This window comes from Condylura cristata, unplaced genomic scaffold (assembly GCF_000260355.1).
Source record: "Condylura cristata isolate star-nosed mole 26May11 unplaced genomic scaffold, ConCri1.0 scaffold00026, whole genome shotgun sequence".
Lineage (NCBI taxonomy): Eukaryota > Metazoa > Chordata > Mammalia > Eulipotyphla > Talpidae > Condylura > Condylura cristata.
The window spans coordinates 2777610-2791762 of record NW_004567127.1 but is presented as its reverse complement, the minus strand read 5'-3'; the positions used below and the strand labels follow the sequence as shown (position 1 = coordinate 2791762).

Here is a 14153-nt window from a genome sequence, read left to right as displayed (position 1 = left end):
CACAAATGAAGAAGAAATGAATATTAACTATAGGAAGCTATAGGATGCAGGAGCTGGAAGTTGGGTCTGAAGTTCTGCAGCCCCTGGGGAAAGAAAGACGAAGGAAGGGTGTTTACCGAGCCTCGCAGGGCACTTTTGAGACTTCCCTTCCCAGGTCACCTGTGCAAATGCGGTCGTGTTTTCGTGAACAGTCCCTACAACGACGTGAACATGTCTCCTTTCTAAACATGGGGCAATTTCAGTTGACTCTACAATAAAATACGCTTAGAATAAAATATGCTGCGAAGTGATTTCCCTGGGCCTCTTGTAAGTGCGCGACTCTACGCAGAAGGCAGGCAACCTACCTGAAGGTCCAGAGTGAACTTCTGTGACCTTGAACCCGCTGCTGTTAAAGAGTTTGCGCAGACCAGCACAGGTGCAGCGTGCTTTTGGCCCGCCCTGCTCTGACGCTGAGGGTCTCACCTACAGCACGGTGCGGTTTCCTCCTTTTGGAAGACGGGCCCCGTGTGGCCCTCACTGGGGACCCAGACGCTCGCCCTGCCCAGGGGCAGGTTTGGGGAGGACTGAGTCCAGCTGAGGGGTGGCATTTATGGGGAGAGTGAAGAAAGGCATTTATATGTTTTTTAATCTGAATCCTTAATAAGGATAAATGAACACTCTCAAAGCCATTGCCAGTTGCTGTGTGCTGACTTCAATGTGAGAAATAGACCCTTAAAACAGAAGCTTGTGGGGTCGGGTCCTCTGTTCGCCCATGCACTGTGGCCCGAGGCTGGAGTCCCCGCTGTGACGGCTCTTGGCCCCTGGCAGCCAGGCCGAGAGATGCGGGGTCCGGCCAGTATCCCCACAAAGGGCGCACCCCGAAACAGCAGCCGCCTGACGCACCTGGCAAGTGGAGGAGAAATGTTAAGCTTTATACCACGACCCTTGGCTGGGAAATCATCAAGCTGCAATACTAGTTCCCTGATTTGAAATCAGAACAGGACCCATGCCATTTTTTAATGAAGATTAAGGAAAACATCTCCCCAGTGAGCTGTCACATTGCACCGGCTTCAGCTTACAGGGCCTGTGCTGCCTTCTACAGGGGCCCCGTCTCTAATTACTCAACAAAAGGGGGAGTTTCAGCCCCAATTTCCTTTTTATTTTCCTAGAGAAAAAGAGACCGTGGGGACCAATCCCAGGCGGTGAAGGTTCAGGGTTGACTCAGGCAAACGGTAAATGAATCTTGGAGCCTTAGGTCCAGCTGACGGGCTTTTGATGTTGAAGTGGGGGGCCGCAGGGGCGCAGGCAGGCAACAACCCAGCCCCCAGCCCCTGACATGTGGAAATATAAGAGACAGAGAGGGGAATGCTAAAAGGTGACTGGTGGTAAAACCGCACAGCTGCCAGGGATGTTACTGGAAGCAACGAGCTGACTTTGGCGACCTCAGGTAGAAACACTAAGTCACAGGACAACCCAGTGAGCCCCTGGCCGCAGGCCACCAAGGAGCCGGCACCAGCCCCGCTCAACGGAGGCTCGCAAGCTGGTGCCACCTCCCGAGCCACAGATCCGCCTGTCAGTGCTCACTCTACCAGAGGGCAGAGGTCCCGAGGGGTCCCCTCCTCTGGCTTGCACAATGGTGGAGGGAGCTGAGTCAAGCCCCTGAATGACGAGATCTCGGGGGTGTGGAGAGGACCAGTCTGGAGGCCTAGGGGGCAGGAGCTGGGTACACCACCAGCTCCTGTTTTCCGAGAAGGCCCCGTAGTGCACGGGCCGGAACCAGCCAGAGCTCCCCTGCTTTCCAGGCCAGCGTGGGAGCCGTTGAGGTGGCCCTGCGTTTGGGGTGTAGCGAGGGGGACCGGACGGTTCCTGCCCACAGGAAGAGTAATGTTCGCGGTGAGGGTCTGGCCACTCTGCCAAGGCAAGTCTCCGTGGTCAGTATTTGCTACTCTTCCCCCAAGGAAAAGACAACATGACAATCACCTACAGTCCGACCTACTGCAGACACTATCAGTTCGCTCATCCCCCGAAGACCCAAGTCAAAGCTTGCTTTGTCACAGTTCAGAGTTAGAGGGCGCGGGGTGCCCTAATCCCCGATGGAACAGGCCCCCCAATCCCCGGGGAGACTCAGGGACACGGTGTTGCTCGCTGTTGCTTCCTATCCACATCTTTAAATAATAGCATAAATAAATAAAATCAAATCCAGCCACAACTGGCTCCAGTTGGTGTGAATCATGAGAGGAGGCTGTCAGATTCCTGGAAAGCTGCCAGTGTGGTCACTGGCTGGGCAGCTACTAGGCCCACTAGAAGGAGGATAAAGAATGCGATTTTAAATGAGGTCAACTTTAAGGAGACTTTCAATTTGGCCTTTGGGTGTGAGGCGAAACAATCTCTGAATTACAGTCCTTCTTGTGTGAAGTGCTCTCTTTGAGAAAGGGGGTAGACGGATGACAGGGGGCTTCCTCCATTTTGGAAACCGAGCTTTGCTCAATTAAAGTCTGGTCCTTTTTTGAAGTCTGTGATGGAAGCATCCTAGCTTTGACAAGTTGGCAGTAACCCTTGTGATCTATTTTACTGGGATATATATTGTCACTGCAAAAAATAAAACATTCTACAAAACTGGAGAGCAGAGCCTGCCTGTGATCATTAGATACTGGACCAAGTGCATCGAGCCTTTGATACCCCCAACATATTATTTTTTGGATGGTGTCCAGCAAGCCAATGCAGAATCGCTTTTCCTCTACTGGCTCCAGATGGCAAATGGAAGACATCAAATCCAACAGTGCAGGGCTAACCTTAATGGATGTGAAAGGCTGGCTTCGCCACTAGCTTTTGAGGCGTCTACAATACAAAAAAGGGCCTTTGAACAAAGAGACAAATAACTGGCTTCTTTCTTCCCTTCTCCCCCCTTCAAAACCAACCATGGATGTGGTAATCTGGTTCAAATCCATCTTCTGGTTGAAAAGGACAGTTAAATATCTGCTTAGTTCTAATCCTTGACACGCTCGTGACATTTTCTGTGAAGTTCAGATGGGTGTTGCTATTTCACATTCTGGGTAGACATTTTTTTCACCCTTCAAACCAACACTATAAATTTCTATTTCCGTCAAAACTTTAAAAATGTATACATATATATGTTCATAAATATTTAAGCAGCAGTGTATTATAATGAGATTCGCACGCCACCCTGCTCTCAAGTCTGAGCGTCAGAACTGGCTGGGCTGGGCCTGGCATGCATGTGTGTTGAGGTTTTGCTTACTGAAGTACCAGAAATGCTCGTTATAGAACAACTGTGCATGCAGCCCTCGGGTGTAGACAGAAAGCCCAGCTCGGAGTCAGTAAGTGGTAGAGGAGGGAAGGATGAGGCGGGCTCAATCGCTCAGAGAAGGCGGTGAATTTACCTTCCGTGAAAGAAACCAACAGAACAAAGACAGAAAGGCCGACTGAGTGGAGGAATCTTAATCTATTTGTACGTACTTGTGAAATTGTACACAAAGTTTTGAGAGTTTATTCATGTATTTTTGTCTATGTAGAAGGTTCACATGTCAATTTAAGGAAAAAGTAAATTCTGCCTCTCCCCGCCCACCCCCCCCAAAAGTGTAAGAACTCTAAGAATACTTTAAGAGAAACAAGATGGGGTCTATTAACTTATCACTAGAGAAAATATGCCAGAAACTTAGGAAAAGAAGCTCTGCTGGGATAACTGTCGTGTGTTTGAATGAACTGGGCCAGGGAAAGGGGCCTGACGCAGGCCCGGCAGGGACGTCCCGGAAGGAGGTGGGGTTTGTGTGATCACAGCAACAACACGGCCCAGAGGACTCTGACTGTTCGGGTCCGCAGCCACGGAGCTGTCTAATGCAACAGTTGGGTTTCCCAGGTGAATATGCCTGTGGTCATCAGTGATGAAAAAAGCTGGTATTTCTGATCCTTCCACCTTCATCCACAGCCTGCAATGTGCTCAGACGCACACACGTGTACGCATGTGCTGGTCATGGTGGTCGAGCGTATGGAAGGTTTTCCTGGTGAGCGTCTAGGGTGTCACCTTCTCCATTTTCCTTCCACCTATCGGGTTACTATTACTGCGGTTAGTTCTCTCATTCCAGGCTTCTGATGTTACTGTTCACAGGCTCAGAGGTGAGTGTCTTCTCTTTCTAAGTCCACGGCTTACCTGGTCACCCCAATCTCGTAACTAAGCAGGCTTCACCGAAGGCTCGCAAATACCTAGACCTAGACCTCTCTCGAGCGTGGTCTTTTATGTCTCACTGTTTCCTGGCATCACCACTTAAGACGGTCCCCTGGCATCTAGAGTCCACGTGTCTGAAGCCCACCTCCAGCTCTTCTCCCTAAATCTGCTTTCCACTTTAGCAGAGAATGCAAGAGATGGCAGATGGACAATGAATGCCTAGAATCTTCCATGTTCTTCCCAAAAGGACCCAAAGTAATGCAGCGAGTGAAGCGTGGGGTTGAATGGCCAATGTAAAAGCTGCTGTTCAGGGGTCAGAGAAGGAAAAAATCCATGTGACCCCGGCCCACTCAGCAAGTAAACGCTGCTCAGTGTTGCTAATTTTGGAGCCTCACAGCATACGGGTTAATGTACTGACTGGCAGCAATTCATTTAGTGAATTACTGACCTCTCTAAGAATTTCTTGGAATGAGAATCTTTCTGAATAAAATTCTCACTTATCCCTTGTAGAAATGCCCCACGACATTAATTATTTTAATTTCTCCTATTCCCCCCCTTTGCACCTCTGCTGTTTTTTGAAGTACTAGAGCAGGCCATAAATCCAGCCAGGCCTGGACAGTGGTCCCTGGTCATCCATCAGCCTGAGCACTCACCACCTTCCCTCTGCCTGCAGGGCTCTGCTGAGGCTGACCTTGCCGCTATGGGCTGTGTAGTTGTGTGTATAAACAGAACTTCCTACATGCACCGAGGGACTCGTGTGTTAAAAGCCCCTATTTTACACAGGGTAACCCTAGTGGCAGTAGCCAAGCAGAGACATGAAGATAAATTTACAAGACAGCTTTACCCCTTTCTCATAATTCAGCAAGCCAAGCAAGACCCTAGGAGTAGCAACAGCAAAGGATGATTTATAATTCCTACTCTGTGTGCCACTGTTGCAAGACCTGTCAGTGGCTTTCATGGGACAAATTTAACAGTTGCAAAGCAGTTATTGGCATAAGAACACAGGGAATTTCAGAATTTAATACCAGTGTATGACAGTTAGTGTACGGAGCTTGGGATCAGGCTACCTGGGTTTACACCTTGACTCTAACACTTGCTAACTATGTGACCTTGGAGGAGTAATATGACCTCTATAAAATGGGGCTGATAGTAACACTGACCTCACTGGGCTGTGGGGATTGAATAAGTCAATAAGCAGTAACTCAATGAATACTATTGTTTACTTAGGATCATCATACTATAAAGACGGTTAAAAAAATTGAAAATTGAATCTGTGAGTAAAACTTTCAGGTGGCTGAGACACAGTGAAACGTGTGTTGCATTCAATATTAGGTGGGATCCAATGAGCATTTTGGAAACTACGAAATCTTCTTTAAAACGGGGCATTCTTACTAATGAAATTATAGTCCGCTTGAAAATGTTTTGCACTGTGAGATTTCTTCTTTTATGACTTTAAATCTCTTGTTGAAAAATCTACAATTACCCCTGCAACACGGGGAGCTGTCCACAGAGGAGTTGCCTGGGACTGTAATGAGTCCACGTCGGAACACCAAGCCACAAATGCTAAGGAAAAAGTGACCTCCCGCTGGCCAGGAACTCTAGAGGGCAAGTCTGGGAAGCAGAAGTCCCGAGAGTCTCCATGGCTGAAACAGAAATCAGGGAAGCTCAACCCTGCTTTTCAGGAGCCAAAAGCAGTCAGAAAGAGAGCTCCTTAGCCCACCAGACACAGGTTCAATGGAAGAAAGAGAGCTGTAGAGGCCCTCCCTGGTGGTGCAATGGCTTAAAGCACAGCACTATGAAGCTCTCTGCAGCCACTGCAGCATGAGTTCAATTCCCGGAAAGGGAGTGACCTACAGGGCGCAGCAGACCTCACCTGTCCCCCCACTGTTCCCTTCAGCAGTGGATTTCAGTGGATCTGCCTGTTCTGCCTGCTCCCTACTTTGTCTCTGGTGAATCTGCTTAGTGCTCGCACCTCTGGTCTGCACCCGAGTTCTTGCATAAATAAATAAATAAATAAACCTTTAAAAAAAAGTGAAAGAGCTGTAGGCGAAGTTCGGTCTATGATGGCAAGACCAGCAGAAGTGAAGTGATGGAACAGCACAAACACCTAGTCATGACCTCGATTTGCTCAGCAAGCAGAGAAGTTAAGAAAAGTCATCATAAGCCTCAGACTGGGAATGAGGCTAGGAGCGTCAGATAGAGAAAACTGTAGGGACCAGTTCAGCTGAGTCAAGCTGGAGGCAGCGTATCATCCCTGGCCCAGTTATCTCTCTGCATTGAGCAACTCACCACAAGGTGCAGCCTCCATGCCCACGAGAGTCAGAGTCTCCTGGGGAAAGGCAGCAAGAAGCCTGGGCCTCGGGTTGCAGTTGATACAAGAGAGATTCTGGAGTCTTGGGGTGGTGTTAGTGGGATCAGCTCAATAGCAAAACAGACTAAGTGTGCTTTGTGAGGACGCCAGAGGCCAGGCACATTGAACAATGGCCGGGTAAGAACATAGCATCACTATATGCCCAGAGACCAGCAGATGATGGAGAAGCGAACTGTATTTGGAAGAAGAAAACTGATTGTTAATATTGCAAGGACTCCTCAGCTTGAGATAAAAGAGAACATACATTGCCTTTTGCTGATAAAATACCTACATCTGTAAATAGTCCCAGGGCGGCTCTGCAGCTTAAAGTAGAAAAATATTGTGACTTGAGTTATAAAGTACATACGCATCAACGTAAATAACCCCAGACTACTCTCTTATAGGCTGTGCCTTAAAAACAATCCACTCAAGAGCCCTCCCTGGTAGCTCAGGGGGTTAGAGCACAGCACTAAGAAGCTAAAGCCACTTCCGCATGAGTTCGATCCCCAGCCCCGGAGGTGACCACATGGCGCAGCAGACCTCTCCTGGCCCACCTGCTGCTCCCCTCAGCATTGTGCTTCATGAGTCGACCTGTTCTGCTCCCCACTCTGTCTCTGGTGAATCCTCTCACCACCCCTGCACCTCTGGCCTGTACCCCAGTTCTGTATGCATACATAAATACATCTAAAAAAATTATCCACTCCAAGCTAAAACTTAAACAAACAAATAAAAAATAATCCACCCATTACCATATGTGGTCCCGAGCCAACAAACTCAGATATTTATTGAAACAATACCACCAAAGAAATGCAATGTTATTTCTAATATGCTAAGTTAGTTCACAAGAATAACCAACTGTAAAGGCCATTTTATACCTATGGGCTCACAGAACCAGTGGAGTTTCTTAGGGTCTTTAGCGAAATCCACACCACACTCTCGTTTACTGTCTGAGACAAGCAGAGCCAGATGAAGTAGCTGGATCAAACTGGCACCCTTACAACTAGCCAAACTCCCTGGGGCTACAGTCACTCCTGGTTTTCCAAGGGGATGAGCTCATGCTGCAAGCTGGAGAGACAACACGTGGCAGAGAGACACGATGGGAAAAGTCACTGGCAGCACTACCCCAATAAGCGGTCACTAGAGCACAGAAATCTTCAACAGCAAACACTCTGCAGTAAGAGGTTAAGGGCAAGAGCCGTTTTACCGGCTCAATCCCACAATTAATCAATGAGCTCTGGGACACAGGGCACTCGTACCTGCCTTGAAGCCTGGCTAGGAAGTGTCTGTTCTGCGGTATTTTTGCAAACTTCATAGCCTGGGTCAGCTCGAGAGAAAACACCACATGAATGATGCAGCGAGAAAGGCCAGCACTCTTCAAGGGCGCCCAGGTTACGCAAGACTGAGCCGCACCCTGAAGCAGACAGGAGAACTAAATACAATGTGGGTGTTGGATTTGATCCTGGACCGAAAAGAGACTAGTAAAAAGTTGGGGAACGTGAATTAGGTCTGTAGCTAAAATAAATGCATAGTGCCAAGTTAATTTTTCATAGTATAGGAATACTGTGTGCTAATTTCACAGCTCTAAAGTTATTTTCAAATAAAAAAGCTAAAAAAGCAACTTTTAAAAAGCCTGTGAGAGGCCCTCCCTGGTGGCGCAGCAGGTTAAAGCACAGCACTAAGAAGCTATAGCCACTTCCGCATGAGTTCGATTCCCGCCTGCCCCGGAGGAGACCACATGGCGAGGCAGACCTCTCCTGACCCGCCCGCTGCTCCCCTCAGCAGTGTACTTCGTCGATCTGCCTGTTCTGCTCCCCACTCTGTCTTTGGTGAAGCCTCTCACCCTCTACATCTCTGGCCTGTACCCCAGTTCTATATGAATAAATAAATCTTTTTTAAAAAAAAAAAGCCTGTGAGAACTAAATACAAGATGAAAAATTTAATGCATTATTTATTTCCCTGCAGGCACAATTCCTCCTCCCAGCGGTCACACTCAGTGGCCATCAACTATAGCAACAGTAAGTTAGCACTGGCCGACGCCAACTTGGAGACAGCTAATAATGAAGTGTGCGATGCAACTGCAAGAAACCACGGCTTTTTATATTGCAGTGGAATGATCACAGATATTCTTGCAAAAGTCTTCTAGCCATCAATATTTCACTCTTTGCACAATACTATTATAAGGTCAAAAAGAACAGATTCAGTGTGTCTGGCCAATGATGACAGGCTTAAATTCACTGAATGCCACCGGCTTTTAAACATAACAAGTCAGATCTTCATTCCTGATGCAGTGACTACTCTCGTCTTGTCAGAGTTCGGTGGTTTTCTGTCAGGCCACATCTGGCAAAATAAACTGCTTTTATGTAAACTGTAGCCATCTCAGAAAGAGTACAACTCCATACACTGGGGTTCCTGTTTTCCCCCTATTTTTAACTTAGAACCCAGTTCACATCTCGCCTTGGCCTTCTTTTAAGATAATTAAACTTTCCCCAAATGCCAAGCTTCTTACTCAAGATTTTGTTTTTTTAAAGAAAATGTTAAAACACCCTAGGAATCGCCACTCTCTTGCCGCCAGTTTCCAAGAAGCTTCGCCAGGACGCCTTCATTTCTGCTCTCACCTTAGGGAGTAACTGCAGGGTCAAACCTAATAGCCAGCATTTCTCAGTTATTTCTTGGCATTTGATAGAATCACTGATATGATGGCTGTTCATTGTTTCTGTTAGGCTATACCACTGCAAAATAATTTTTGTTTTCAAAAAGGTTATGAGATATCATAAAAATGTCTAATGCATCTGGTTTACGAATCCAATTCTTTCCCTCACATATTTCTGCATCTGTTCACAAAAATCTCTTTGACTTCAAAGGGAGCATTTCAAGAGAAACAGAAGATACATACAGGAAAAGTGGCTATAAATTTTTAGTAGTTCTTTTCTTAGGCCATTTTAATAACAGCACTGTGGGAAAGTATCTCTCGGAGACCTAAAATATCACAGATGATATTAACAACTATGCATTTATATGGAGATTTATGCCTTAAGAACTTTATTCTGGATCTAAAAGTGATATATCTTCAATTGAGAACATGTAAAAGAAAAGCTTAAAGAAGAAAATTCTTCACTTTAAATTCACTATTTAGGAAGACCAATGCACAAGAAAGAACATTAAGAAAGTCTGTTTCCTTCCATTCTTTTTTTCTGTGCAAACATTTCTGTAAATATTTATTTACAAATATAGTATTATAATTACATGATGAATATAATTTTATCTATTTTCAACTGGTCTTTGAAAACACTAGTATGAGTCTTTCATGCACACATTTTTAAATGACTTAAAATTAGATATAGATTTATAGTTTTAACAGAATGTTTTAACTTACATTTAATTTTTATTCTACTCAAGGTTATATTACAGGTTTGGAAACATTAAAGTGTTCTGGGACTCTATATCTTGAAGCACTAAATTAACAACTGATTAAGATAACCATATTCACACATATCCCTGAAACAACAGCAAAGGCTTAAGAAAGCTTTTTCTTTAATATGTATAATGACCTTTACATTCCCTGGTTAATTATCAGTGGGCTCTAGATTACCAGTTCTTCTTGTTGATTCTCTACTTCGCATGACATTCTCAACTTTTAAGTTTGAAATGAGAGAAGTTTGGGTGTTAAGACTGTACCATACAGTAATCAATTTTGGTTCTGTAAAACCATACTCTTAAATTTCTCTTTAAGAAGTATTTAATGGATTTATCTAATTTTGAATCAATTTGCACCTGTACAGTTGACTGAAATTTAAAATAACAAAATGCTATTTTTTTTGACAAAGAGATTTCTGGTATAATATAGCCTTTATTATTACAAGAATTTTGTGAGGGTTATATCAAGGAACTTATTAAATACAGATAGTGAAGTAATTTAAATTTTCTAATCACTCTATAAGGGACGATTAGAAAAGTAAGTTGAACTGAAATCCTGGTTCTCATAATTAAGCTCACTGGCTTCACATTAATGTGTCAATCAGTTCAACCTTCTCTCCACCCATTTTACTAAAGAAAAGAAATCAAGAGATTTGGCAGGTCACACAGCCAGCAAGTGGCAAATTCCCTGACTTTTGGTTTCACTTCCAGCTTAGTGCTCTTCCCCATGTACCAGTTACGATAAGAAAGTCTCCCACTTATGCATAATGACGAGTATGCAACAATGCCAGATTACCTAATAACCACAGAATCCTGACTTTTCTCTCTAGTTCCCAGACGATAACTTCCAAGAGATGTATGGCTAAGTGCCTGCCACCGCAGTCTGAAGACGTTCTGTAAATGTCTGGGTGAGTGAAATGATATACATGCATTTTTTCTTTTGCCATGTATTTACAATTCCTGTACGGAAGAGCAGAAAGCCATGCCAAGCGCTCAGCGAAAAAGCTGTGGCCAGCAGTGCTGAGGTGCAGGACAAGACGAGGCACTTCAGCTTTTCCCGGAATACAGGATTTGGGACAAAAAGGAACCAGAGTGGAATTCACCCAAGGACTGCAGTCAGACTTCAAACTGCCCAACAGCTAAACGAGACGCCTTCTCTAATTTCTCCGCAGGCTCCCCGCCTGCTTTTAGGGGAAGGAGCACAAAACAGTAATGGGGCCGCGAGAAAGACAGCAGTGATGCAATGACAGCCCCTTCGGGTCTCCAATAACGTCACCCAGGGCTCGGCTTCCCCGGTTGCCTGGAAACGTTTCGGGCAGCGCCCACAGCCCTTCGGGAAGGATCCCGGTGGGCGGGAGGCGGCGCGCCCCGCCCGCCGGGGCGCGTTGCGTCATCGCGCATCCTCGCCTAGTCGCCACGCTACTGGTAGGAGGGCAGTCTTAGGCGAGTCCACAGTAGGAGAGGAGTCGCCAGCAGCACCTCAGTGGAAACAGGAAGAGAGGCGCAAATGGCGGGCGGAAAGACGAGAAGGAGCAAGCCTTATGGGAAGCCAGCGGGAGAGGGGCCAGCTTCGGTTACCTGGGGAGCGGGAGCCGCTTCGGGTCCTCGGTGAAGTGCCCGGATGAAGGGCCAGCACCCACGCGCCTTCCGTATTGCGTGCAGCGCCATGTTGGAAGGGCGGAGCCGTCTTGGTTGAGTGACGTCTGCCAACAGCCAGTCCTGCTTCCGCCCCAGTGTTGCTTGCCGCGCATGCGCATGCGCATGCGCATGCCCGGGGACAGGCTAGGGAGCTACCGCCGGGGGGTTGAGGGGGCCCCGGTGTTTTGCAGAGCAGGTGGGGACTGAAATGCCGTTAGCTTTGGGTTTAGTATTGTTCTTGGAAACCTGGTCTCCGCGCAGGCTTCTTGCGGGGCGAGAGTCTCCTTAGGGAGCGTTCGTCGCGGCGCTCTAAAGGAACTGCCCTTCGGCTCCTAGCCGCCCAGAGGGGGCGTTTCCCAGACCTCAGGGCAGGGAGGAGGGTTGAGGGGGTCAGTAGACGAGCCTCTGAAACGCGGGGAGCCTCATTCATTCATTCGGTCTGCAGACGCTTGTCTAACCCTACTTTGCTAGGTTCTGACGGTACAAAGAAAGAGACTTTGCGAAAAGTGTACTACGGCCCAGTGAAGTTGCAGATAAATAAAAGATGCTGAAGTTGCAGATAATTTAAAAATTTTCGGTTTTAGAAGTTACAGCAACAAACCCCAGGGTCGGGGTGGGGTGGTTTAGCATAAAACCGTTTCAGGGAAGGGTTTGGGGGGGGGGGAAGGGGGAAGGTGCTAAAAGAAATTGTTTCGTGTTTTGGTTAAATTACGAGTTCACATGACCCTCAGCTTCTGCTAGTAAAGCCTGAAAGCTCCCAGACAAGTAAGAGTCTGTCCTTTGGAAGAGATTAGTCAGAATTCCTTTATGCGTTTTGTGGTATTTGTCCATTGGATAAATTTTGAGAATTACCGCATTTCTGTAGTAAGTGGTAATATCTAAATGAAATTAAAGATTCTCATATTCTTAAGAGAACTGAAATCTAACAACAAAACTTGTGAGGACCACACGGTAAAATTTCACAACTGATGCAAAGAACTGATAAAATTGAAACCATATTGAAGAGAGAAACAGGGAGGGAACTGTAGGGATGAAGGCAAAAATTTTAAAAGGAACCCAAGCCTTATTTGCAACAAAACTGTCTCCTAACTTTGAGGTGCTGCAGTACTTCCTTGTGTGGTGCCCATGAGGCTGATGGTGGGGTCTGGAGTTCAGGAGAGAGGTCTGAAATACAAAACAAATGGTAATTGGAATCAAGATTTCTGAGACCATCAGAATTGGTGGAGTAATAGTGGCCAGATAATGGAATTTTAAAGACCAGAAGATATTAACCCCCCAAAATGAGACGTGACTGTGGCCCAGGAAAGACTGCCAGTGGAAGTGCTTGATCTTTACAGATTCCACCCTTTGTAAACCAGTATTTCATACTCATATTTAGGAAAGCATCGAAATGCAGGTTTCCTACAGTGTGCCAGTAAGCAGGTCTAGTGACTTGGGATTAGCAAGACTGGACTCTGACACACCCAGCCATCGCAGTTTACCATGAAACAATAAGGCGAGGGTTGTGCTGGAGACTCAAAGGGCCTGTGGTCAAGCAATCCTTTCTGTCTTAGCTACTAAGACTCATGTTACTGATAGAGTTTTCATGAGAGGCCCGACCTGTTCCCATAAAGATCTATCAGAATAGAAATGTGTTTGCTTTGTATCTGTTTTTAAAAGTAAGTTATTTTTAGACTCAGAAGACAGATACTGTCTTTCCTACCACAAGCAGTCACTCACCTGGCAAGGTTGCACCTTGGGTGAGGACTGCGTTTTCTTCTTTGTTTGTCTGTACCTTGTACAGAGTAGGCTTCTCTTTTTGAAACGAAATTCCATTTTGAGAGAACAGCAGAAAAGTCATTACACCTATTTAAAACAAGCTAGTTCATAAAAAAAAAAAAACCAAATTAGTTCTGGGCCCTCCCTGCTGGTACACTGATTGGGGTGCAGCACTGAAAGCCAGCTGCAGCCACTTCAGTGCTGGTGGGAGCTGTGGCCCTGGAGGTGACCACATGGCGCGGCAGACCTCTCCTGTTTCCCTACTGCTCCCCTCAGCAGTGTACTTCATCGATCTGTCAGTTCTGCTCCCCCCTGTGTCTCTGGTGAATCCTCTCACTGCCCCTGCCCCTCTGGCCTGTACCCCAGTTCTGTATGCATAAATAAATAAATCTTAAAAAAAAAAAAAAAGCTAGTTCTGCCTGCTTTTGTAATGTTTCAAATAACATTCTGAAATCTCCTGGTATTGGAGAGTCACCAAAAGCTATCCTTGGCACACATTTTCTGCTCTTCTAAGAAAAGCAGTATAGTCACCATCTTTTAATATGCATTTTTAGTAGCCTGAATCTTCAGGAAAAGAAACATTCACTGTGTCTTTTTAAGGAAAATTGCATCTTACATTTTTGAGATACTTCTATGCAAATGGTTAATATTTTAAAAGTTTGTATAAGGCAGGGTTAGTTTGGTTACATGGGGAGTTCATTTATAGGCTATTTTATTCTCCAACAGTGTTGTTTAAAAGAAGCACCGCTATATTCTGGGCAATATTTTACTGTTGCTGTCATTTGGTAAGCTGAAGAACTTAAGTAAAATGAGATATCGCTGTATTGAAAGCAG

General features: G+C 45.9%; 1 protein-coding gene across 1 annotated transcript in view; it reads right to left on the bottom strand.

The window, feature by feature from the left end:
* The window catches only part of WARS2 (tryptophanyl tRNA synthetase 2, mitochondrial), a 57190-nt gene extending 45599 nt beyond the window's left edge, over window positions 1–11591 (bottom strand). Inside the window, exon 1 of the mRNA XM_004689594.2 lies at window positions 11502–11591. Within this exon, the coding sequence (XP_004689651.1) occupies window positions 11502–11591 (90 nt within the window). The remainder of the gene's footprint in view (window positions 1–11501) is intronic.
* Window positions 11592–14153: the final 2562 nt, after the last annotated feature.